This window comes from Prionailurus bengalensis, chromosome X (assembly GCF_016509475.1).
Source record: "Prionailurus bengalensis isolate Pbe53 chromosome X, Fcat_Pben_1.1_paternal_pri, whole genome shotgun sequence".
Taxonomy (NCBI): Eukaryota; Metazoa; Chordata; class Mammalia; order Carnivora; family Felidae; genus Prionailurus; species Prionailurus bengalensis.
The window spans coordinates 91,697,285-91,725,163 of record NC_057361.1 but is presented as its reverse complement, the minus strand read 5'-3'; the positions used below and the strand labels follow the sequence as shown (position 1 = coordinate 91,725,163).

Genomic DNA, 27,879 nt, shown 5'->3' with positions numbered 1-27,879 from the left:
CCATGACTCTTCGAACCAACAGGAAACTTCCACCACTGCTAATTATTTCACTCCTAAGGAAGCGAACAAAGCAGGAAATAATTTCTATCGAGTATCAAAATAAAATCACACAAAGGGAAGTCTTGTCTAAGATAATGTTCTGTCTAATGCGTATGGGTACGGTTGCAGATACCATATCACTTCCAAGAACTCTGAACTAGGTTACTTATGTTCTAGTCACTTCTCTGATAAAACTGTCTATGTGACTTTGGGCAAAGTCACCTTCGCCACTGCACCTCAGTTTGTTGGAACAGGTGACACTAAAAGGTATAGGGGTATGACCTGAGATGAGTTACTTCGCCTCTCTGAACTTCATCTGTAAAACGGAGACAATGGTACAATTTACCTAATTTGGTTGCAAGAAAGGGTAAGTGTATGTCAAATGGTGTGATCCCAGGGGTGCCTGGGTGGCTCAGCCGGTTAAACGTCCAACTCTTGATCTCGACTCGGGTCATGATCTCACGGTTCATGCGTTCGTCCTTCATTCGGGGCTCTGCGCTGACAGTGCAGAGCCTGATTGGGATCACTCTCTCTCTCCCTATCTCTCTGCCCCTCCCCTGCTCACGCTCTTTCTCACTCTCAAAATAAATAAAGAAAAAATGTTATTATCCCGGCGCCTGGCACATTGGTAAGTGTTCAGTAAAGAGAAGTCCCTATCATTATGATTACTTGCAAGATTCTATATGTAAGAGAAACACAAACATTTATCTACCTAAAGGTTAAACACCTATGTTCACAGTAGCTTTATTTAGAATAGCCAAAAACTGTAAACGGGCCAGAGATCCTCCAAAGGGTAGACTGTTAAACAGCGGTACACCCATACCATGGAATACTGCTTAGCAATAACAAGGAACAAACTACTGATAACACACAACTTGGATGAATCCTAAGAGCATTATGCTGAGTGAAGAAAGCCAATCCCGAAAGGTCATACGCTGTATTATTTCATTTACACGAAATGTCCACAAAGACAAATCTGTAATACCAGATTAGTGACTGCCTGGGGCTACAGTGGGGGTGGGATGGGGAATAACAGGAAGCAGGCCTAAGGGATCTTAAGAGGTGATGAAAGTATTTTAAAACTGGATTGTGGTGAGGGGAGCGCTGGTATGTAGATTTACGTGGAGTCGTCAAACTGTGCACTTAAAAATGGGTTATATATTTTATGTTCTGTACATTTTATATACAAATCCTATATTTTATATTTATATATATAATTATATATTTTATACATCGAAACGATACCTTTTACTTTATATATCGAAATGATACCTCTAAAAAACTGTTTTTTAAAATATCCTATGCCTAAGCTGAATCTGTGCAACAGCAGTCTGTTGGAGTGCCAGAAACACTGAGGACTCTAAACCATTTTCAATTTTTCACTTACCGAAGGATGGGCTGCTATGTATCCGTGTGCACTTTTATCTGGAAAGTAAAGATAAAGATGTCACCTTTATTTCATAAAGACTGCCTCATATAGACACCACAGTTAATAAAAAAAAAAAAATAACCTATGCAGGTTTAACCTTTGACCAGAAGGAGATTCTCCAATTCGGTATTAAATGCATGCTATGACAATGACATGATTTTTCTTTTCTGTTTTTAAAGTTTATTTATTTATTTTGATGGGACGCCTGGGTGGCTCAGTCGGTTAAGCATCTGACTTCTGTTCAGGTCATGATCTGACGGCTCTGAGTTTGGGCCCCACATCAGGTTCTCTGCTGTCAGCGTAGTGCCTGCTTCACATCCTCTCCCTGTCTTTCTCTGCCCTTCCCCTGCTAACTCACCCTCTCTCTAAAATCAATCAATCAATCAATCAATAAAATTTATTTGAGAGAGAGAGAGAGCAAGGGAGGGCCAGAGAGAGAGGGAGACAGAGGATCCCAAGTAGGCTCCACGCTGTCAGCACAGAGCCTGACGTGGGGCTCGATCCCACAAACTGTGAGATCATGACCTGAGCTGAAACCAAGAGCCAGACGCTTAAGTGACTGAGCCACCCAGGCGCCCCTCACTTTTCTTAAAATAGCTCACACCCCTGCATCCTAACTACACCATTTTATAGACCTTAATGAAGGCCTCCAGCGAATCTCATCCATATGGAAGAATATTGAGATCACCTACTCCTGATTGGTATGAACCTAGACATCTATATCCAGAATTTCTCCCCCACCTCCTTTTTCCTTATCCTCCTCTCTCCTTCTCTTTCCTCGCTTCCGCCCTCCCTTCCTTCCCTTCGATTTCTCTTCTCCCCACCTCCTCCTACCCTATTCCTTAGTTGCCACACTAGAGCATCCCAAAAATGTCTGGTGGGTTTCACTCAGCTCAGACAAATACTGGAATGATGCATTTTTGGTCTTGGTCGCCTATGGTTCTACAGTGAACCTGGAGGACAGTTCTAGATTTCCTCACATTAAGCATTGCTTGATGTGTCACTAGGATCTCTTAGATATTGCACTCTATGTGGAAGACTAAATACCACGAAAAGCTCTCCTTGATTGCTTTTTTTCTTTTTTTGGTTTTCTCCACTGGAGAACAGCAGTTAAGCAATCTTCTCCGTTAAAATCGCCCCGTCGAGCAGGTGAATTGCTATATGCCTTAAGTTTGGGCTTTGACATTTGTTATGACCAAATGAGATGCTCCTCCCCTTCCAGGTGGGTCTTTGCACCATTCTTGAAGATATTTCAAGCCTGCCCTATATTTAAATCAATGCTGAGAGGTAGGGACGCTTTACAGCTGGGGCACTGATGATAGGATTCTCTCTCTCTCTTCCTCTTTTTTTTTTTTTTTTAAGACGTTATACAACTTACACAGTAAGTTGTTCTAGGGAGGCAACCCAGATCATTTTCCTCAAAATGCCAAAATATTGTTTGGTATATGTTTTTCAGTTGCGTATAGTACAAACTTGAACATCAAAGCTTCAAACAAAGGCTGGGTCTACATGCTAGCAAATGAAGTCAAGATTTGGCAGGAATACGGTCATTTCGATTTCATATAAATAGCCAGACATGATTTCCCTTTTTAGGTCTCATTTTGAGGTTGGATCAAAATAACCTGGCAACCACGAAACGTGTGCTGTATCATCATGGTACAATTCAATGAATCTAAAAGATAAAATAAACTTCGAGAGACCACGGTCTGGTCCATACACCTCTTATTTCACGAGCACATCACAGGGCCTTAGATGGATTTAGACAATTGCAAATTCTCACAGGGCTTTGCCATGGTTGTCACAGTCCCCAGGTTCTGTGTGGCCAATGAACAAAGTGGGGCGGAGGGGACGGAGGGAGGAGAGGAGAAAGCTGCAGGGAGAACGCCCAAAGCAGCGGTGATCCTAGCAGCAGTGATCCTAAGTGACTAAGTGTCTTCTTCACTGAACAACGTCCCTACTTGAGTTCTACGAACACCCAAGAAAATCTCCTAACATCAACTTCAGCTCCCAAGCCATATTTCGATTTGCTTATGTTAAAGTCATTTGAAGAATGAACCAGAACTGACTTCGGACACCCTCCAGGCATTCTGTTCTAATCCTGAGGCTCTGAGATCAGAATCACCTCTGTCTTTGATACCTCCGATCTACTCTTACCTCCAGATGTAAAGCTCATATATTTCTGGTTGTTGACGGTTTCTTTGGAATCGTAGAATTTGAGAACGTCTAGGACGGCTTGTGGATTCTTCTTCTGTTCCAGCTTTGTTATGTTGGAGGTTTGGAGTAACCGTGCCCACTGCTCAGGAATTCCCTGTGGACAACCAAAGGGAAAGAATGGCAGCTCAGAACATTCAGTAAGCTGCCTTTTCATGTTCCAGTAAAGTTCTTCACCAAGAAGCCCATGCTACCTGTAGGATTACACTTGGGAAACTGAAGTTACACTCTCGATTTAAAGTTAGTAACTTAACAATGCAATCATTCTCTTCTCTAATTAAAACACATAGGTAAAACTAGGATCCAACTTAAAAAGGGTGGGTGGGAGTATGACTGTGATAGAAAAAAAAAGCGCATGAAAATCACCTCCATATTAATTCTGCTCATCCATGAAATGATGTTTACGGCTTAGCTTATTTTTTCTGGCGACTCAGGGCAGACATAGCAAGACTTCTCTAAATTTGGGCACCGTATAGTATAGTGCAGATCAATGGATTTTGTATGACTGGAATAACATAAGCTCTTTCTGGGCACGTTGGAATCGGAGTTATCTTTCCGAATAAAAGAAAAGCCTCACCCTTGGTTCAGTTTATACTCTGTGATTACAAAATGTAATTTGGGGGAGGGGGTGTCAAGGGCTTTAATACAGAGGGGGACTGAGAGGAGACAAAAATAGAATAGCGGAGGAGCGATAACCACGGAGATGCGAAACGGTAACATTAACGCTGCTTTGGGCGTTCTCCCTGCAGCTTTCTCCTCTCCTCCCTCCGTCCCCTCCGCCCCACTTTGTTCATTGGCCACACAGAACCTGGGGACTGTGACAACCATGGCAAAGCCCTGTGAGAATTTGCAATTGTCTAAAGCATTTAGGGCACAGAGGAGGGGGTATTTGGAAATCTAACCAAGGACAATTGCACCAATTACTTGGAAAGGTTAGTTGTGCCTTGAGGATTTTAGCATTCTTTCCTACACATTCAGCCTCCGGATGTCCCCATTTCATAATCGTCCGCCCTCCAAGAGCAACTTGGAGCGAGAGACAGACACATCATTCCTGAAGTGCATCTAGACCCAATTTGTGCGGCTTTGTCCTACGAAGTCTCGGCAAAACAATGTGTGACGTGGGCCTCCAGAGTTTGGGAATGACAACAAAAAAGTGATATAAGCCAAGCAACAACTCTACTGCACACACATGAACCTGCTGCTGCAGTGCTATGACATCTCAAAGAAGCACTTTGATGCAAGCTTCTTTTGGGCCTGTGACGCACCTCTGGGAGCTTCCCTGGGCACATCTGTGAGCCATAGAGATCTGGCTGTAATGGACGTAAATAAAGAAAGAAAAGAAAGTTAAAACAGAATGCGGGACAACTGAGAAGGTGGGAGGAGATGAAACCAATGGGTCTGGATGGGGGAGGGGGTAATCCCTTCTAAAGTGGGGCGGTTATGAAAATAGAGAGGCATTAACTAAATCAGGGGCAGGACAGATTTAAGAAAACAGAGAAAACGACAATGTTCTACGGAGTGGATGCGTAATTCCACTTTTGGCCAGATGCGTCCTCCATAAATATGCAATAATAAGAATTACCATTAAATGACTGGAGAGATTACCAAAAGGCGGAAACATGACTTAGGGGGTGGGGGAGGGAAGAAGGATGGCATCGTGAAAAGCTTTGACAATAATTTGTAAGTTGTATTTACAACCGGGTGATCACAGGTAGCCAGGGGCCATGTGATGAACTTACAAATTTCAGTTCCCAATTCTGGTTCACCATTTTCAGCTTCGCGTGGAAAGTGTCTGTGTGGCTACGACTGAAAGGGTGGCTACGTGGGGACGCTAGATTCAACTTCATTCCCATCGATGTGACTCTTCTGTACTTTGTAGTTAAAGTCGTGGCCGGTGTCACGAAAACTAGATTAAGGATTTCCCACACAGCCAGACTCGGCCTTTGAGTTCCTTTAGACCAGGGGCAGGGAAACCATTTCATTTCAAACCATATATGAGTAATTGCCATGTTAATGCTACAGCTCTGAAGTCTCACTCCCCACAAAAGAAGACCAGAGAAAAGATAACATCTTTGTCCAAATAAAGCTATTGTCTCCAGTGCTACAGAAACATGCTTTGACCCAACTGGTTGGATTCGGGACATGGGTCTTTGATTCCTGGCATTTGGGGTTACTCCAAGCACAGTGAAAACGACACTTTTACATGCATTAATCACGCAATTTGATGCTAAAGCCTTAAGCCAAATATTTGAACTCAGGAGCCCATGCATGATCCCAGTTCTGATTCTAAGTGCAATTAATAGCATTTGGTTAATACTATAATGGCCAAAGGAGTTATTAAGTGTTACGAAACCAGGTATGCGTTGCACATAACCACTAGAGCAGACATCACTGGCATGGTCATTACCGTAATTATTAGAATATTTGCAGTTATTATACATTCTCATGGCACTTCTAAACTTTTGTGATAAATAAATGTCTGGAGATCACTAGACAGCAGGAAAACATGCTGCCAATTGCAGAAGATCCTTCAGACAACTGTACTTACCACATGGCTACACTGCTGACACAATTTCTTTTGTCTTTTGTAAGTTGAGATAAACTAGTAGTTCATCAATGAAACCTGACCCTTAAATTTGAATGTCTGCCACAGAGGCACATAATCAGAAAGCCATCTCATTACTCCAAACTGACGTACAAATCCCAAAAGTTAAGACAGCTAATGGAGGCCTAGACGTATGAGCATCAGAAGCAGGAGCACATATCAATGCCTCACCACGTGTACAATAACGACCAGATGTACGACAAGCTGGGGATTGTCCCGTGTAGCCCAGGAGAATGGCAGCATGATACGACAGGCCAAGCATTTATCTTATCATAGGAAATGATCATTTATATCACTCATACCATTTTTCCCTCTGATTGACTTGAAGCGACCGTCACAGGTCGAGAGGTCTGGAAGGGGGAGTTCTAAAGTATTTGGGACAAAAATGGCAATATAAAGGGTAAGGACTTGTAATAGTTCAGTACCCCAAATCTCACCTCCCAACCTGATTTTAATCTCAGGGTCCAAGTGTGTACCCAGGTACACAAGATTACATGGGCCAGCTAGCCGTAGGACAATGACAGGCCCTTGTAAGACAACTGAATGACACAGTTCAACAGATGGCTCAAAATCCAACCTAAGCCACCGCAATGATCAAATTCAGTAATATGCCCCTCCCCCCTCTGCACGCACACACGTGTGCACAGACACACACACACACACACACACACACACACACACACAATAAGTGAGTGGTACCAGGGCAAATAGGACCCAATTTTAAATGCTACCAACAAAATGATTTTAAAAGCTCTTGATCATTATGGTAGTTTTTCAAGTTAGGAAATGTAAACCATCGGTGAAGATAGTAAAAAAGGGAAGAATTTGGCGTCTTTAAATATGACGTGCGGACAAGAAGTTTTCAAAGATCATCAAGAGGCCAACAGTGCATCAGATACCCAAATTTAGCCAGTGTCTTATCTGTATATTTCAAAGGACTTCTAACAACTGACTGCATCCAAACAGATGCTTTATTTTAAATTGGGCTTGGGGGACCAAGGGGCAGATGTTTTGGTTTGGTTCAATTGCATCGAACAGGTTGTTCACAACTGGAAAGCCTGCCCATCACATAACCCACCCACCCCACCCTCTCTGGTTGGTTCTTTGGGTTCTAACTGACAGCGAAGTGAAGATGTGGTCAGCAAGATGATGGTGACTCACTTTCCTTCATTTCCATTCAGAACCCCAAAAGAACAAAGAAGGAGCTAAAGATAGATTGTATCTTAAGATGTCAAGCAAGTTGGAAAGAGCGGAAAAAAAAAAATTGGAAAGGAACCAGAATGTCACATGAGAACAGCAGAGGAGAAAGCTTTCACATCAGACCACAAAAAGGAAGAGAAAAGAAAAACATGGCATGACTGCAATAAAACCTAAGAGCAGTTTAAACAGAAGAAAAGCAACATAGAAAACAAAAAAAGGTCCGAGCTAGAAACATAATGTTCTTAAAATAAAAACAGGGAAGAGTTATTAGACAAAATTTATGGCTTAAGTGCTTTTACTGTTTCGAATGTCAAAAAGTCAGCTTATAAAAATTATTATTATTATTATTATTATTATTATTATTATTATTATTATTAGTGGTGATGGTGGTAGTTGCAGTGGAGTCAGTAAGGTTATATTTCCGAAGTGCAGCTAAGAGAATATCCTCAAATACAGTAAAGAACAGCGGCCAGACTCAAACTCAAAGCCATTTGAATAATGTCTCTGACTCCAGTAATGAAATTGGTTAAATCCTACCGGTATCTCGATTTTATCAATGACAGTACCTCTTTCTGTTCTCTTCTGCTTGCTACTGAGAGCATAGAAATAATCAGCTCACATCACTTTACAAGGCCAAGATGTTGACTCAGTTTCGATTTTATTCTCGTATTGCTTACTTCCAGAAAAAAATAAAAAGTAATTTGGCTATCAATTCAGAGACCTTGGTTTGCTTCTCCAAAGCAAGTTAATGTGTCCCCCTCCCTTTTTTGTTCACTTATTCATATGACAGTCTACTCACTAACCATCAAGTTTTAAAAACAGAAACTTCAATTATTTAATATCTAAAATTATCTCTGGTTTAAGAACCCAAGAATCAGTGGTGATGATACCATCGAAGATTTTTTTTTTCTGAAGGCATTCAAAATTACTTATTATCTCAGAATGTACATTTTTATTGAGATCCTTACTAGGATGGAAAAAGGTAGTTGATCCTCCTGGGGCATATTTCTAGCCACATCTTTTCCTTCATCCATCTAAAGACAAATATGCCAGATCTTAAAAAAATATATCCAAAGAAAGGCTGAATCTACAGCTATGGTCTTTCTGGTGAATTCTTACTGATATTAATTGTGGATTGTATATCTATAAAGCACATGACCACTATAGCACACGTGATATATCCATAAATATTCTTCCCGAAACATGGGGTTTGTTGTTTTGAATGTCTATAAAATACAGCCGTTAATAAGCCTAAAGATAAGCTATGTTCTTGGGATCAAAGCGGAGAACAGGTCGATTTTACAGAGATTTTTGGTTAGCTTGGTTTGCTGATCTGGGTAATCCAGATTCCAATGTAAAGCCCGAATTATTCAGATAGGCTGTCTTCGCTGGTCAAGTTGAATCCATGATTCTCTGATTCACTTCAAACAATAAAGCGCAGACTCAACAGGCTAACTGCGATCAGACATTTTTATGATGGACAAAATAATTTTACCAGTACTCTTGCCACTCTCTAGTTCCACCTGTGATTGTCTCTGTCTGTGTCCATGTCTGTGACATGGAAATGCTTTCTTGAAACCTATTTTCACAAAGGAACTTTTCATGGCTTGCAAAACAAAATAAGGAGCTTACTTACAGTGAACTCCCCGGTGACTGCGTCAAACCCCACATGAATCGTATGTTCAAAGTCTGAAGGAAGAGAGATCTCTGGGCGTTCTTTCTCTTTCTTCTTATTGGCTAAAGGCAAAATGTTAACATGTATTTATTTGGGCTATAGTTTTGTCATCCATAAGTTGTACAATTAGGTTCATGAAAACAGTTACAAAGGTGAAAGACAATCGATTCCAACACAACTTTCACAGTATTCCACTCCAGAAATTACAATTTCACTTGCAGAAGTAGCTGAGAGTTTGACAAAAACGTTACATCCCCATAATTTACAAATTTCCAAAATCCAATTCAAACAAAACTTGTGGTCAAACTGATTTATGCCCTTTACCAGTCGAATAATGTAACCAGTAGGTATCTAGGTAGATTGTGCTCAACTGGCTTTGTTGGATCAAATAGGACTTACTAAAGAAGAAATTCATTATGCTCAAGTCAAGCTAAGGCTTACTGTTAGAATGGACGGATGAAGGGGAAAACACTGAAGCTATGAACTATTTCCATGTTAACCATAGCTGAGTACCAAGCAGCTAGAACTTGTTTAATTTACACGTTTACATTATCAAGCATAGAAGCTTGGTCTTCTTCCAATGAGAACACTATTGCAGATCAATCATGTCACAAATCTTTATCTTTAAAAATGTTTTTAATCATGTCCTACCCAGCACTTTGTTAGTAAAAACAAACACACAAATTGCTGCTTTCTGCTGAATTAATTTTATTTAGTTCTCAGTAACCTCAAACCAATGCCTTGGTTTACACATTCTAGTCTGTAGCTCTTTTTCCGTGTCCCTAATATATTCTGTCATATTAGCCACTCAAAATCATTGTCCTCAAGTAGCAGGTTTTTCATAGTGACACAATTGTAAATGAGCACATCCCCAGTTAATATGTCAAAAGCCTTTAAAGATATCACCACTGGAGAGATCAAGTTGGGAACTGTAATGAAATTAGTTTATCTTGAAATAGATTCCAGGAGGAAGTCGCTGCGGAAATGTAAAATGGCATCAAGTAGATTCCCTAATAGACATATAAACAGATCTGAGAATGTGACTTTGATCAGGGTACATCTCACACTCAAAAAAATAATAATAATAATAATAATAATAACAATAATAATAATACTCACCCTCCTAATAATGGGAAAGTCAGCATGGTTTGCCCAATTGAAACCAGTCAACCTCAGAAATGCCCAGGGTGGCCAATTTAGAACATTCTGGTTCAAATAGATATTTCCTTGGCCTGAATTTCAGACAACATTCAATTAACCATATTATGGATTACTGGTTTTGTGGGTTACCCAGGAGAAATTTTAGATTCAAAACCTTTCGTGTTCAAATGTCATTTTTATGGCTTCTTTTTTCTTTCTACCCTCTCTCTCTGCTCCCTATCTCCAGCCAGAGGACAGAGATATGGGGAAAAAATATGGAAATTCAAGTAGTAAGAAGAGTAGGACACAGGATTAGGAAAGAAAGGCTGGAGGCAGGGGGTTGGGGGTGGGGGACAAGGGTCACTCAGTGCCTCTGCCTGGCCATAGAACACATTTAGGACTCATTTTGAAAAGTACATATGTGCCATCTAAACTTCAGTACAGATGTCAGTTTTGCAGCAAGCCTACTTTATTGAATATTGTCGTAACCTAATAGTGAAGCGTAGAGGTTTTTTGGTTGGTGTTCCTACTTCGCTGCGTGTTTTTGCACCATGGCTACCAACTCACCCTTGTTTGACTGCCATGTTTCCTTGTTCAGAACCACCACAGGTGCCCTAGATACTCCTGTGATCATTCCCTTGTTTTGCCTCTTCCCTGCCCTCCCGTCCATATTGGACATAGTTGACTACCTCTCTATTTCCTTGACAACATGGTCTGATTCTCCTCCCTTGGTGACTGTTCTTTATTTGATTGGCATTGCTTCCCCTTCTGCCTTTTGTAATGCAGTCTTTGGCCTTTAACAATTCCTTCTTGAAACTCATTCCTCATAGATGGCATCCACTCCCAGGTACTATTCCCTAATCTGTGGTTGGCCGGGGTAGATCCAGATACTGTGGGACCAAACACTTTATACAATTTGAGAAGAACAGCCCCGTTTAAGTAAAAACAATATGAAATTGCCTAGGGCCCCTCCTAGGGCCTTGGAAGAGCCCCAGGCAAGTGAGGAACTCTAAAGAGGTTTTATTCACTTTATAGTTCATCTACTCCTGGTGGTTGGTGACTTTCTTGGGGTCAAAGACCACTTTGAAAAATCTTTAGAAAGCTGTGGAGTTCCTGCCCATAAAATGTACTGCACACATCTACCCAATTCTGCATATAATTTCAGAGGTTCAAAACTCCCCTGGGCTCCAGGATGAGAACTTGTAGCTTAATCTATGTCTTCAATCATTGCATCAACTTGCATTCATGATCTCTCTTACCAGTAGTCTCTCCCTACTTTCCATTAGTATTGACTGAATGTTTGAACCATGTTGACTTGGACATAAACACTCTACCTGAGCTGATCTATATGAATTGGCTTAACGGAGTCACTCTAGAAGACCAAGGCTCTAGAAGGTAAGGATCGCCAGTCCCTTACCACCCTAATAACGCCATTCCCTTCACTCAGGGCTAAGCATAACAAAGGCAGGAAGGAAGCCCAAACTTGCCCTTCCTCCAGTGTCCATGTTCTCTCAGTGAAATGACACCACTAACCACCCAGATCAGAGAAGGATTCAGACTTCAGATACCTCCTCCTTTGGGAGGCCCTGAGCAATGAAAGGATTATGACCCCCCCCACACACACACACAGGTAATTCAAATAAAAATACTAAAGCGTAAAAAGGTAAGAAAGTCCAAAAAGCTCTTATATGCCTATGATGGTTAGGTCTTTCTAAAAACTACATGTACAAAATAAATATGTGGCCATGTTTGGGGTGCCCCTAATCTGCTGGGCCCACAGCACCTGCTTGTTCTGGCTATTAGGTAATTTGGCACTGGCCCAACTGCCCAAGCCATAAACTTTGGAGCTTCTTTGTCTCCCACTGTATTTCTATCTGAATTGGTCACCAAGTTATATTCTATCCCCTAGACTCATCTCGAATCCATCATCTTCCTTTCGTCCGCACACACCATTACCTCAGTCCAAGGTGCTAGCATTTCTCACCTAGTCTTATTGCCTCCAATCTTGCCTCCTGTAATTCATTACTTTGTGGCCAGAGTAACCTGTGAAATATACAAATCTGACCACATTCCCGCCCTTATGATTCTTAAATGGCTCCCCATTACCCATATGGCAAAAGTTCATGCTTGTTGGCATGCTACCCAAGGACCTCCAGGATCTGCCCCCAGCTTCCCTCTCCATCGTCTATTCTTGCCATAGCCCCCACTGTCCCACACCCATGTCAGGCTCCCCAAACTGCTGGATTTTCTCTTACTGCCAAGATTTCATGCTAGGCCAAGGCCTGGAAAGTCTTATCTCTTACCATGATTCCTTCCCCTACCTCCTGCACTTTGGGTGGATAACTCCCAGTAGTCCTTACTCTTCACTCTTGGGCCTCCTCTTCTTTGGCAAGTCTTGTCCTGTCCTCCCTCTGCAGACAAAGCTAAATGCCCTTCTCTTCCTGCTCCCACAGACCTGTCCAGGGCAAACTCTGAGCTTGGCACATGTCAACACTGGAGACTTTACGTACTTGTTGCTCTAGCTAAAATTGAGATACTTGACATCAAAGCCTATATTTTATTCATTCTCACATTCCCTAGCACCTGGCTTATGTCTGTACACTTAATGATTATCACTTATGGAATATTCACTTAGTCTCTACCACAGTCACGTTAGGTAGGCCTTATGATTATGGTTTAATTATTGTTCTCTACATACGGAAAATGAGAGTGAGGTTCAACCACATACCCAGGGTTATACAGCTGGCAGGTATCAGAGCCAGAGTTTGAACCAAGGTCCTGTGTCTCTAGAACCTAAGTTCTTAATAGTTACACTATTTACTATTCGGGAACATTAAAAAAAAAAAAAAACTCAACATTTTTGAGTCCTCGTCTTCAGAAAATGTTTAGTATTGAAAGGAGCGTAGATGAGAATTTTTTGTCTTTTGTTCTTTTCAGGAACACTAAAACATATCTCCTCCAGAAAATCCTGCTGAGCATTGGTCGTTTACATTAACATTCAGTCTAACCTGAATCTTGGGTTGATAAGACTCAGCTTGATCAGCTCTGTGTTGGTATCTGCAGAGAGCAGAAGCCCAAATGAGTACTACTTTCTAAGGGTATCACCCATGTACTACTGGAACACAGAATGAAGGCCACATCATAGACAGCAAAGTGTTTCGCCCTGGGACCCTCTGGGTGTACATGAGTTCTCATTCCAGGGGCCAGCGAACCCCTCCAGAGTCTCTCATCCTGACATCTCTCTCCATTCCACCACCTTTTAAAGAAAAAAAAAAGCCCCTCTAATAATCTATCATCTCCTATACAACCTACCCCAATCAGTATTCTGCATTTCCCCAGTAGCTACAGTTTGCCCTATTACCAATCCCCCTACACCTTCAACCTCTTCATTAAATGTTCTCTTCACTTCTTGCCTCCTTTTCCAAAAATTCACAGTGCATCACTCTCATCTGGGAAACTTATGAGAGAGAAGAGAGATATTAGAACCTCACCCCCAGAGATTCAGATTCAGTTATACTGGGGGAGACCCCAGCACCTTTAATGTTTAAAGCTCTTCAGTTATTTCCATTAATCAACTTGGGTGAAAGGGCGACTGGGTGGCTCAGTCAGTTAAGCTTCTGACTTTGGCTCAGGTCATGATCTCACAGTTCATGAGTTCAAGCCCTGCATCAGGCTCGGTGCTGACAGCTTTAGCCTGGAGCCTGCCTCGGATTCTGTTGTCTCCCTCTCTCTCTGCCCTTCCCCCACTCGTTCTCTCTCTCTCTCTCCCTCTCTCTCTCCTCGCTCTCAAAAATAAATAAACATTAAAAAAAAGCAACTGGGGTGGAGAAAAACAACTTTAAATTCTACCCTCCAAGGAGGGTACCACTTCCTTAGATCATTCTGATGGATGCTTCTCATTCATCCCCATCCAATGTCCTTAGGCCTGGAAGAATGGGGGAGGGCAGGGTTGCCCGCTTGTCATTCCAACCCATTTATCTGAGATCAGTACTTCTGCACTTGCCTACAAAGCCCCCTCCTTTGAGGTTATTGCCATTAAGTGCTCCCTAAGTCCCCTTATCCATTGAGGACTTGGGCTCCCAGTCTTCCTTCCTACCCTCAATGCTGACATTGCTCTGTGAAACATGATACATGAGTAGACACTTCTTTCATACTCTTTCCTTTTAACTCCTTGGCCTCCCTCATTTCTAATGAATTTCAGCTCCCTCTGACTTCAGTCTTCTCCCATGGCCACCACTAACGCAGGGGTTCTCAACCAAGGCTGCTCATCAGAATAACCTGTAGAGTTCCATGGAAGACCAATGTCTAAGGCCCACCCAGGACCTACTGTAGCAGGATTTCTGGGGGTGGGACCTAGGCAAATGATTTTCTAAGCTCCATAGATGATGTGCAGATGGAGTGGAGGACCAAAGGTACCCCAGACCTTTTCAATATCCAGAATGACCCTTTCATTGAAATATTAAACTCCGTTATCCCAGCCTCCCATCCTTCTAGCCTTCTCTTTCCAGCCCTTAATCCTATTTTGTTTTTTTATCTCAATAAAGCCTCTAGTTTTTGGATCCCTCCATTTTTAGCCAAGTTCCTAGCTTTCTCCTGCCTAGACTCTTTCGTCCATCATTTAAAATTTAAGTTTCTTTATTTGAGAGAAAGAGTGCACGTGAGTGGGGGGGGGGGCAGAGACAGAGGGAAAGAGAGAGAATCCCAAGCAGGCTCTGTGCTGTCACTGCAGAGCCTGATACAGGGTTTGAACTCACGAACTGTGATATCATGACCTGAGCTGAAATCAAGAGTTGGATGCTTAACCGGCTGAGTCACCCAGGCACCAGTGCTTCATTATGTAAATTGCTCTTAAGCCACTGCCCTGGAAGCAGTGACGCCCTTTGACCTGCTCTTGCAATTCTCCTACAAAAACCTACTCTGATACAATCCAACCATGAAACCTCCTCTTCTATACTGAGGGTGATGAGTTGTTGGAGGAAAAAAAATTACACAGCCATGCAGATTGGTTCATACTACAAAAGTCAGAGATCATAGTTGGGTCATCGATGGCACGTGACAATATTCTTTTTACCCGTCACCAACTTCCTTTCCCACTTATTCTTATTGAATATTCCAGAATGTTTCCACTTTACCCAAACATCTGCCTCACCCTCTCCTCCTTGACTTTCCACATATGAAATTCCTTCTACTTCACTGAGAAAACTGGAGGCCATCAGTTTGGAACTCCTCTGACTTCGCTTCCTCTCCCATTCCAGTTGGGTTGATCTCCCTCAGTAACATCTTCTCATGTCTCACTGGAAGCAATGTTCCTTCCTTCTGCCTAAGGTTTATTCCTTCACTGGTGCTTTAGATGCCAGTCCCTCTCACTTCTCCAAGAGTCTAACACCACCAATGATTGTCTATTATTCTTGTATCTTCAATCTCTCCCTCTCTACTGACGCTTCCTATCTGGCCTTTAAGACCTGCTGAGATCTCTTTTGTTGTTAAAAATTAAAACCGTCTGCCATCTCACAACTTTCTCTCACTGCCACAGCCTCTCAGCCTTGCCTTCTTTGGCATAAATTTCTTGAAAAGGCAACGTAGGCTTCCTTAACCCGCACTCTCCAAACCATTGCAACAAGTCTCTGAGGTCTCAAATTAATCTCCTCCTTGAAAATGCCCACTTTCCAGTCCTTACAATCGCTGACCTCTCAGGCAAAACTGACATTGCTGACCATGAAGTTCATGAAACTAAATCCTTGCTTCCATCTTTCACACAATCCTTTCCTAGAGCCTGTTCCTGCATTTCTGGGTCTTCCATTGACTCTAAATGGTAGTTCCCAGGAGCTGTCTGAAGTCCTCATCTCTTCTTACCAACATGCTTCGCCTTTCAGTCACCTCACCTACTTGTATGGTTTCCCATCTACACTAGTGACGCCCTGTATGTCTGTCCAGCCCTGACCTCTCTGCTGTATCCTGACCCCATGGAGTTGCATTTTGAACAGCTCTATCTGGATGCCTCACAAACCCCTCACTCTAAATATTTTCAAAAGTAAACAAATTTTCTGTCTTCTTCCATGTGAAGCAAGAAATTACAACCCCTCCTGTGTTCCCTACCTCACCCTCCTCCAGTTTCTCATCATCTGCTTGGTTTCCTAGCTCTGTTAAGGCTTCCTCCTGAGTATTCCCTCTGCATTGTCCTTTTCTGCTCTTACTGATACTGGCTCTTAGGCCAGTCACTGTCATTTTTCACCTACTTAACTCCAAAAGCTTGATGTGTCTCCTTCCATCCCCCCCCCCCCACCGCCCCACGCAATCCGTTCTTCTCCTGGGGCTAGAGTGAGATTTTGAAACACAAATCTGATACCGTTCCTCTGCTTCAATGCTTCCCCATTGGCTTCAAAATCAAATTCAAAGCCCTTAGCATGGCATACACAAGCCCTCCAGGATACTGTCCCAAATTACTTCCATGGCCCCATCTCCCACCCCTCTCCCACCCCCAATCAATGCACTAGCAATTCAGAACTACTTGTAGTTGAATTCAGAGAGCCTCAACTAACAATGTGTCATGCCTGCCTTCATAATGCTGCTCCTTCTATCTAGAAGACCACCCATCCCTTACATGGCAAGTTCTACTCCTCCTTTAAGACTCACCTCGGTTCAGTTGTCACTTCCTCCAAGAACACCTCTCTAAATTCCCCTCAGTCTTGAACAGATGCCCTTCCTCAGTGCCCACTTCTATATTGCACTTACCACGCTAACCTCTAATCATTGACTGACTTGTCTGGGTCCCTCGCTAGGCCATCAGATCCTTAAAGGCAGGAACTGGGACTTCTTCACCTTTGTAACCCAACATCTATCTTAACACAGTACCCGATTCAATAAATATTTGATGAATAAGCAAATGAACAAATCAATGAATGGATGAATGACCTTCATTATATGAAATGAGACCCAATATCTGGAGACAGGTCATGCCTATCTGCCGTTATGTGTTCATGGATGAGGAGACAATGGTCCAGGTTCCCTAAAAATTCCTTAAGGAGGAAGGGTATGTTCTAACATACTTGTTATATAGCTAAAGATGATGGTGGCAGCAATGTTGCTGTTTTTCCTCAACAGTGGGGACGACTCTGCACTCATTCAAGCATACCTCTTGCCAGGTGCCACTCCGGGGCCAAATGCATATGTTGGCAACACAGTTGGACAGGGTTCAAGGTACAGCAAAGCACCCAATTCTCCCCCAGATGAAATCCCTGGATGGCGCTATGCTTGCCTTCTCAAAGTGTTTTAGAAGACTGACACTGAATCTTCCTTGTTGTAGAAATGCCACTTGTCACCTTCCTCTAAAATTCCTGGAAGTTTTGTTGTTGGGCCTTCTCATTGAATGATGTCATATGGTCCCATCCAGAATCATAGTTTAGAACACTTTCTCGTTCCTTGAAAACAGAGCATGCAGGAAAAGAAAGGGAATGGCAGAGAACAAACATAGACAAATGCTTTCCTACATAAATGTAGCCTCAAAGCACAGAATAATCTTTTTTTTTTAAAGCAATGGAAAGCATACAAAGTTATGGTCTATGGCATAATAAAAAGGTGACATGTAAAGCCACATTAAGGGTGCCTGGATGGCTCAGTCGGTTGAGCGTCTGACTTCAGCTCAGGTCATGATCTCATGGTTCGTGGGTTGAGTCCCACATTGGGCTCACTGCTGTCAGTGCAGAGCCCGCTTCAGATCTTGTCTCCCTCTTTCGCTGTCCCTCCCCTGTTCTCTGTCTCTCTCTCTCTCTCAAAAATAAACATTAAACAAATAAGGCCACATTGATACCAAAAACTAAAAGCAAAATATTGAGTAAAACACAGAAACACTTTTTCCAAAGGGGAAAAAAAAAAACCCACATAGGCTGACTAGTTCTAAGCAGCAAGCATATCACAACTTTGGCTCTTAGGAACCACTCTGTCCTGCCACTCTCCCAGTTTCCTTTTCCTTTGAAAGTGAAATCCACGGAATTGTGGATCAGTGTAGTGACAGACTGTGCTGGGCGGCTCATTAGGAACTTAAGTAATATTCTAAACTTTCAGTCTGATTGGGGAAATATGCTTGGCAAATAAATAGCAACCAACACTACCAGACCAAAGAAACTTAGAAGCTGTGGCTCAGTTGGTTAAGTGTCTGACTCTTGGTTTCGGCTCAGGTCAGGATCTCATGGTTGGTGGGACTGAGCCTCGCATTGGGCTCTGTGCTGACAGCATGGAGCCTGCTTGGGATTCTCTCTCCCTCAATCTCTGCCCCTTCCTCACTCACTCTCTCTCAAAATAAATACATACACGTTAGAAAAAGAAACTTAGGTGCCGAGTTGAAAAGAATAGAGTATAAATGCGGCAGCCTATCTAAAGAGGACGGAAGTCTGTGGTGGACAGTGAGGCTTACTGGAATAGGTAGGACTCGAGAGACGGTCTTAAAAAATGGATAGGCAGGAAAGGGTAAGGCACCTAAAACAGAAAAAAAGAAAAAGAAACAGAGGAGAATCAAAGCTGGCAAGTAGGAAAGTATGGAGCATATCGATGAGGACGTGAGAAGACGGAAGGGTAAATAGATAGGGTATGGCCTTGGAAAGCAGGAAGGAAGGTGAAGTTGAAGACGGTAATAAAGAATGTGCTAGAAAAGGTTTTTGAGCAGGTGGATGATACAATAGAGAAGGCACTCTCTGGAAGACAAGCCAGGTAGCTATGTGCTGCTAGGCACACAAGGCATAGTGGGGGCGGGCTTCAACACGGTAGCCTCTCTCACACAGGCTGAGGAGGAAAATGTACGGTGGGTATGGAATGGGGAGAACCTCTCTGCATCTGTTGCCTCTAAGATCACCTACTAGGCATTTTCTAGAAACCGTGTGTGTGATTTCTGCAACTACATGGAAAGTTACAACCCAGGGGAAAGGACAGGAAGGAAAGCTTGCCTTCTGTGCAGTGTTCCCGGCAACACTCAACACAGAGCTAGGCACATAAAAATCAGACACAGATCTTTTCTGAGTGAAGTATACACGTGAACTATAAAAACTGCTCCAGGGAGGCTGATACTAATGTCCAATTCTGTTCTATCTCATTTTTCTGTTGAGCCAGCTAGTAAACAAGATCTGTGTTTGAAGTCAGCATGCAGCCCAGATTTATGCATCGGCTGGCTGCACATCCCTATCCTGTGATTTTCCACGAAGCCCTTGGCGATAAAGGAGGCCTAATGAAACATTTCGCGAGGAGGCTTGCACCGAAGTTGCTGGGGTTGGAGCTCTCCTGGGAGGGACCCTCGCCCCACAACCCTTAGCTCGACACTAGAAGCCCTCCTCTCCCTGCTCTTTGACCTGTTCCCCCTGGCCAGGTGCAATCTGGACGCAAGTGATTTGCGTTCCTGAAGCCAAACTTGGGCAGACATAGAAGCCATTTCTGGCAGGGGCTGAGTTAGAGATCTGCCATACTAAAATGCCTACTTCTCACCTCTGTATTCCTGGCTTTGCTCTGGGAGAGCCATGTTAGGAGGATACAGAAGTATTTTTAAAGGGCTCTCCACCTCCTATGGGCAAACGACCTTTACTTTCCCTAGTAGATTGTCATTAGTGACTTGGTCACTCTGTAGCTGGGTGATAGGTGTTTTCCGTGGTCCGTTAATTTCTCTAATTCACTAAGAGGCTGCTAGTCAAGGCCTCACAAAGATCATTTACAGAATGCTGCCCTCGTGGCCTTTAAGAATTAAATTAGGTATTGGAGTTGTTTTAATTCAAGAGAAAAAAACAATGCCGTTCTGCCCCATCGTCTGATTTGTGGGTCACAGAGCACACTGTGCCAGAACCTCCCAGAGGGAAACTTTCTGAAACCTTACACTTCGGTAAGAGTAAGTGTTCCAGACCAGTTCTGGGATCCAATTCTTCCTATGGCAACAGCAGCCCTGCAGGTGGTGTCCAGGAGAGCAATAGTCCCAGAGGGACTGATATCTGCAAGATGGTTCTCATCTCTGGCACTCTGCTCTATAAACACATATGGCTCGGGGGCTTATTATGAGAGGGGATCTGTGGTTATTTTTTATTAGTTTCATGAAATGTGCATTTTTCCTTACGCATGGGGGAAAATGATTCTTCAGTTTTCCTCTATTTTCTCTTTCTTTTGGTAGGACGAATGTCATTTGTGGGTCTTCAAATTTATTTTTCCCATTGGAACTACTTGAAAGTACTATGTGGTAACGACAATGGAAAGTTAGGCACAAAAATAGATTTTATTCCTGGCTCTAAGTATTTAAAGAAATTGACAGCGCAAGGTGGGTAAAAGATTTAAAAAGAGGTTCTATGTAACAGATGTATTTTTGGCTTAAAACTAGCATCTTGGGCAAAATATATACTGATTCTGAGTGGAAAAGGAAAAACGGTGTCTATGAAATGAGGAAGAAAAGACCCGACTCTTCAAATACTGGATTATAAACGAATCTAAGAGAAGGCATGAGAGGTGACTCTTGTGTTCTATTTTAACATGGTTCTTTAATCACTTAATTGTAAAAGCATCAGGTATTATTTTTGTAATAGAAAAAGACTTAAAAGCTCCCAGAATAACACTGGAATCGGGGGAAAAGTAATTGACAATTCTTTTTTTTTTTTTTTTTTTTTTACAAAGGCCATTACTTTTGGCTAGCAAGTCAGACCCTCAGGAATAATTGGAAAGGCAAAAAGGTAAGACTACTGTTGTGACTGCGGATTTAGAAAGTGGGTTGGATTCTCCTGGGCTTCACTCGCTTCTGTAAAAATTCCATTTTGTGCATATTCCGTTGGCTAAGACCCTATTTTTGAAACTAGTTAGGGAACTGCCATTTTATGACGAACAGTATCATGTTCCACCACCACTGGATTAGGAGTTGGCGAGGATCCAAAGCCCAAGTCTGCCTTTCTTTGTAAATTGGTAGTGGGGCAACTCTGTGGAAGTCATTTAACTTTGGAGTCTCTAACCTGCCTTCTTCTATATAATGGGGGCTAGTCCTTGCTTCCATGATAAGAGATCTGAAGGAGGTACCTCGTATGAAAGCCCTGTAAACACGATAATATCCCTAAACTGCTATCCCAAATACAACATCTCATTAGCAATATACTCAAGTCACACAGTGAGTCTGTTACTTATAGTGGAGTTACTTGTTTCGTTACTGGAGAACGAAGTAATCTGCCATTTCCACCATGTGGGTGATGTCCTTGAAAATGGAATTACCAAGAAAGAGGATTAAGCTGCCCCGTTTTAAACATTCACTGCTCTTATAATCTTTTATGATATTAGCAAATCCCAGGAGTAGAGAGGTGGGAGGGCCCAGGGTTGAGGGTTCATTCTCCTGCTTCAGGTAGAGCGTGCTGAAGCCATGAAAGCCCCAGTAGAAGAACCTAGAAAATTTCACCCTTGGTCAGTCACAGTATGTAATCAGCATATCTGGAATTTCTTTACGCCTGGTTCGTTCCCTCTGTGGAAACAGTAAGCCTGTCTCCTCCTGCCAGGTCTTTGGTGGCTGTGGAACACAATATGTACTCTCCATAAATCAGCCTTTAATGTACAGATAAAAACTTCAAAGTGGTACCTGATTCGGCAAGAGCGGCTACAAGCCTAATTCAGAAGTTGGGTGTTCCCTGAGGATGATGGGGGAAAGGAAATGATGGTCCCGTGTGAGCCCTTCTAGTGACCTCCACTCACACACAGACAGCCATCACCTTCAGTGGTATCATCTTCAAAAGCATTCGGCAACAGCGATCATTCTGGCAAATCGTCAGGACTCTTGCCCATCTCCTTTCAGGCAACACACACTGCTTCCCCTCGCATTTATGCCCAGTTCACACATGCAACAATTTCAATGGAAAATGTTTGAAGATAAAAAAAAACACAAAAAACAAAAATTATGAGGCAATGTCCTAAACCAGACACTCCTGATTGTGTGGATAATTACATAGGGTGCAAGTCTGAGAGAGGGGTAAATTAAAAAGTCCTCATTTGCTTTAAGGAGGAAAGCAGCCTCATATGCCTCAGCTGGTGTCAATTTTCCTCTCCTGGGAATGCTTCGTTTCAATGTTTGACACAACTTTCTTCTGTCTGCCCATCTTCTCATCCATCCCCAGGATCCTCTCCACCCTCTAACCTCCCCCTGACGTATCACTTCCTCTCTCAATTTATATCTCCCTGTTGCTTCTTTCCTTCCGCGTATCTGTCTCCCAATCCAGCATTCCATGCTTGAACTTGACCGTCTGCTCGTTTTAGCGGGCCACCGTATTTGTCCCCAATTTCCCTGTTTGTTGGCTTTGATGAAGAAGCAAAGGCTCTAGTAAATAGAGGGCATCATTATCCCACCTTCTTACCATTTCAACCACGGGGCACTTCTAGGAGTAAAGGAGGCTCTTCTCCTGGGGCAGAGCACTGACCTTGGAGGACAAGCAAGATGCCACGTCCGCCAGGCTTCCCAAAGGGCGGGGCAGTGATCTCCCAAGAGCATTCTGCTGAGCTGTACGGTTTACGTTTGGAGAACCAAGAGGAATGGAAATACCATTCAGGAAGTAGCAGTCTCGGACATCTGGCTTTCTGATAACAGGACCCTCAATGAATTGTGCCTCCCACCGGCGATGATAAGGATCTTGAGCTACTGCAAGATCCCAAAGGGTCTTCAGCGTCACCGAAGAAAGACTGCATACTGTTCCGTCTAGTTATCACACTAAGTATGTTTTATTGTGCGTTAATTGGACGAAAGTTAATAGCGGGCATTGACCAGAACATCTGATAACAAGACCATAAAGGATAAGCTGAGAGTCTTCTTTAATATAATCATTGCACAGTAAAGCTTCTTGTGTAGAGAGAAGTGGCATACTCTAGGAGTCAAAACAGTATGTATGCAATACAATAACAACACTATATCGCACTTTAAGAACTTTTTCACATATATGAACATGCTCGTTTAGAGCCTTGACTTTCTAACTTAAGCAATATTTAAGCCCGTCAAATATACACACCAAATGAGAATATAACCCACAAAACACCCAAATCAAATGTTAGCACATGTCTGTTGTCAAGAATATTTTCTTACCGTCTCTTAAAAAAAAAAAAACCATGAAAAATTTTCTTTCCTTCTGTGTGGTGATTGAAAAAAATAGTCCCCTTTTCTGAAATTCAGAGAGGTTTCAAAGTGCACTGCCATCTTAAGGAAAAATGAAAGCCACTGCTGGCTTTTGGATGCCAAGAGCAGAGTTGACCACACGTTCCCTTCGTCCTGTTACAAGGCAGCGTGACGGAGCAGACAAAGCACCAGCTTTGGAGTCAGAGAGACCTGGGAGACTCCTGGATTCCCTCACTTGCTATGTGATTCTCGGCTGTCTACTTACATGCTTTGAACTTAAATCACCTCATCTGTGAGAAGGGGATAATCCCAGAGCAGCTGCTAAGGGTTAAAAGACTCAATCTGTGTCAAGTGCCTGCCTGGCACACGGTCTGGCACCCAGGGACTGCTCGGTAAATGGTGGGTTACCTCTTGTTCGCTTTGACTTGATTTGTATCCAACCACCCCCCCCCCCCGTACTCCTCTGGGGAGAGGGGCCCCGGCGTCATCCCCAGGCTCACCAGCTCCCAAATCTCCCTGGGTCTCCCATAAACCAAGCACACAAACCATGCTCTCTAAAGACACAGCCCCACACACAGCGTGGCATGTCCTCTGAAACACACCTCATGCTCAAGTGCGGGGCGAGACACAAGACACGAGAAAGCACGCTTCAGAAGACACACGTCACGCAGAGCAGGTCACCTCAAAATGCAGCCTCACCGGCCTCTTCCCCAATGCTCCCCCAAGCTTTGGGTCCTTAACACTGATTATTTTTAGAGGCACTATGCCATTTTCAGAGGCCTGGCTGATTCATTCACCTCGTTGCATGTGCCCTACTGGTTTATTTATTCGCGTATTTTTTCATATATATGTTAATCATCCATGTATTTATTCCCCTCCTTGCTCCAAAATGGATTTATGGTGGCTTATAAGAATATACACAATATGACACCATAAATTCAAAGTAGATAAGAAAGGAAAAGGAAAAGAAACACAGAGACATAAAATGAGCCCAGAAGAAAGCTATTGCAAAGTGCATACATTCCATAGAGTCCCATCACCAGTGCTACGCATGGGCCGCACATTTGGCTGCAGGCTTTCTAGTAGCCAACGAAAGAGAAACCTGATCAGTCTCACACTGCACAGGGTCCATAAAATGAAATCGAACCACTCGTTCGGGATGTCCTCTTCCTGCTCTACATTCTGAAAACTTCTCTACACGAGAGTATCAGAACACGGTGGCAAAAGGTCTCCCCTGATTTGCTCTAACACCAAGATTCAGCTCCTGGGACGGTCCCCAGCAAAGATAGATCCTCAATCTTGAAATTACATCTACTGCTTCTTATTTCTCTTCTATCTGTCTCTTGAGGTTCCATTTGGCCAATGAAATGCAGCTATTAGAGAGACTTCTTAAGCAAAAACCTCTGCTGTCACCAAAGTGTCTTCATTTAACTAAAGAGATAGACGCCGTGACATTATTTATAACAAAAATTTGGAAAGGACCTCAAGTATCCAACTGAATAACTGGTCAAGTAAACCATGACACCACTACACGATGAGATATTACACCCTGTCGAAAATGGTATTTATCAAACTTCTTAAAAATGCAGGAAAATATTCATGATAAAAATTCTAAGCACATCTTAGGTAAAAATTAACATATAAAACTGCATGTTAGGATTTCAACTATGTAAAAAACTGTATAAAAGGATATGTGTATGTGTGTGTATGAGTGTGTGTGTGTGTGTGTGTGTGTGTGTGTGCATACCATCTCCACAAAAAATGTCTGGAAAGAAATCCACGAAGACATTAACATTGTTTCTGAGATTTGTGAATAGGGGTGACTTTTTTCTATATGCTTTCGTTTCCATTTTTTTTGATACTGATAAACAAGTTCTATATGAGGAGGAGGACTAGGAGGAAAAATACTGATCCAGATGGTTATTATTTTTAGCTTGTAAAATTATGGGCAATTTTAATTTTCTTTAAAGTTTTCTATTAGCAACAAATAAATTCTAGTTAGGGGCAAAGGAACTTCAAAAAAAGAAACAAGATTTCTAAAAATCTAATTATTTGGGGCTGTTTTGTTTGTAAAGTCAAAAATGATACCAGTGTAGTTAACACCTCACAATTATTTAGCACTTTTTCATTTTAGCACTGCTCTGATATTTAGAATTACATTAGACTACCAAAAATATTTTGCGAGGTAGGTATCAGGTATCACTATCTGCATTTAACAGGTGATGAGACTCAGTGACTGGCCCCAAGTCACAATAATCGGTGGCAGAGCTGGACTCAAACTCAGATTCCTCAGAACCCCAAGTACAGTGCTCTTCCCATTCATTAAGACTGACTGCGGTGTAACCCAGGCAGTCACCTAGAGGCAGGAGCATGGACACGGTGACCCCTCCTTACCTATGAGGGTCAATTCCTGAACAACCCCCAAGGGAGCAGGGTTCAGCTGAAGAAAGTATGATTTTAGGAGGTTTCGAAAACAAAGGGCAGGGGAAGTGAGGTCCCATGCAAACTTCTGAAAGCCCTCACGAATAATTTTTTTGCACAGTAAAACAAAAACAGTAACAACAGTACATTACGTGAAAAGAATAACGAGAGTTTACATGGCTTAAATTAGTCAAAGTGATAGGTATAGGTTCTACACTGTCTCCATTGAGAGCCTAGGATGATTTCCACAGGTGATGAGGATGTACCCCTCATTATGACAGTGGAAAAGTGGGGGGGGAACAGTGGAGAGATGAAGGGAAGTGAGCTGCTCGCTCAAATCATGGCTCTTTAAATTCTCCCGGTCATTGAAATCCAATCCTGAAATTGGAACAACTGGCTTGTGCTGTTAGCCTGATCAAGCAAGTGACTTTAAGTGGTAAAACTTAATGACTGGCTCTTTTTCTGAACATTCTGTCTCCTCTTTTCTGAAGATACTTTAGCACTTCCGAACAGAGTTCGAATTAAATCGTTCAAAGTTTGTCCGAAAGCAGCTTACGCAGGGTCTGGCACGGATACTTGAATGGCACTACTTTATGATTTGGGCTCTTCTGAGGGTCCTTTCTTCCTAATATAGAAATGTAAAAAGGCTCTTAGTACCCCTTGATAGAGTTCAATGAAATCATTCAAGATTTGTCTGAAGGCAGCTTATCAGCTGTCCAGCAATGGTATTAAATGGTCCTCTTTGATGATTAAAGTCCTGCTAAAGATGATTTCTGTCCAATGTGATTGTTTGAAGGCATCACAGCATCTCTTTACAAGGTTCTGCTACATCACTCAGGCTTTGAACAGGTTAAGGTTTGACATGTAAAGGTATCAATTTGCATTGCTTTCTTGGGAGAAGGTTTTAATCTTGTCCTAAAAAATTTGCACCTGTCGGGGAGCCCGGGTGGCTCAGTCGCTTAAGCATCCGACTCTTGATTTTCAGCTCAGGTCATGATCTTACGTCACGGTTCCTGAGATCAAGCCCCACGTTGGCCTCTGTGCTGACAGCGCAGAGCCTGCTTGAGATTCTCTCTGCCCCTCCCCATCTTGTGCTCTCTCTTGCCCTCTCAAAATACACACTAAAAAAATAAATTAAAATGTGCACATGTTGCTTGTAACTGTTATTTGTCTCCAGTCCTACAGCTTCCTAATTATCTCTGTCAGCACTTATAATCACCTCTGGAGTGCCGGAAGCTTCCTGAGAGTCATCCTCTAGTAGCATCATATCACTTGAATTAATATCAACAGGTTCAGATCCAACTTCAGATAGAGTGCTCCTGTACCAAATGGTCATTCTCATCTATAGGTTCTTCTTGATCCCAAGATTCATGGTCTTCAGGACAGATCACTGAAAGGCATGCCACCATCCCTAGCCAAATCTTTTGTCAGCGTGCATTAATGACAGGCTCTGCTGAACTATCTATTGGTTCTTTCAGTAAGAATACACCATTAGTGAGGTGCCTGGGTAGCTCAGTTGGTTAAGCATCTGACTCTTAATTTTGGCTCAGGTCACGATCTCATGGTTTGTGATATCAAGCCCCGTGTTGGGCTCTGTGATGACCGCATGGAGTCTGCTTGGGATTCTCTCTCTCCCCCTCCTCCACTCATGCTCTCTCTCAAAAATGAATAAATAAACTTAAAAAAAAAAACAATACAGCATTAGTGATTGTGTCGGAATCCCATGGGGTAGGATCTTCAGACAGAGGAAACTTGGTGAGATTTTCAACAACAAAATTGGACATTAGTTTGGCATGTCTTCTCGAATAGTTGGATCAAACACTGATCTAAGAGCTCAAGGATCTGAAACACGCAACTCATTATAAAAGGCAACCTTGGGGCGCCTGGGTGGCGCAGTCGGTTAAGCGTCCGACTTCAGCCAGGTCACGATCTCGCGGTCCGTGAGTTTGAGCCCCGCGTCAGGCTCTGGGCTGATGGCTCAGAGCCTGGAGCCTGTTTCTGATTCTGTGTCTCCCTCTCGCTCTGCCCCTCCCCCGTTCATGCTCTGTCTCTCTCTGTCCCAAAAATAA

The 27,879-nt window shown here is 42.7% G+C and overlaps 1 protein-coding gene across 1 annotated transcript in view; it reads right to left on the bottom strand.

Moving 5' to 3' along the window:
* Positions 1-27,879, bottom strand: part of PAK3 (p21 (RAC1) activated kinase 3) — a 120,888-nt gene that overhangs the window by 62,601 nt on the left and 30,408 nt on the right. The window contains 4 exon segments of the mRNA XM_043570614.1: positions 1,427-1,464; positions 3,623-3,776; positions 4,945-4,989; positions 9,121-9,221. Of these exon segments, the coding sequence (XP_043426549.1) occupies positions 1,427-1,464; positions 3,623-3,776; positions 4,945-4,989; positions 9,121-9,221 (338 nt within the window).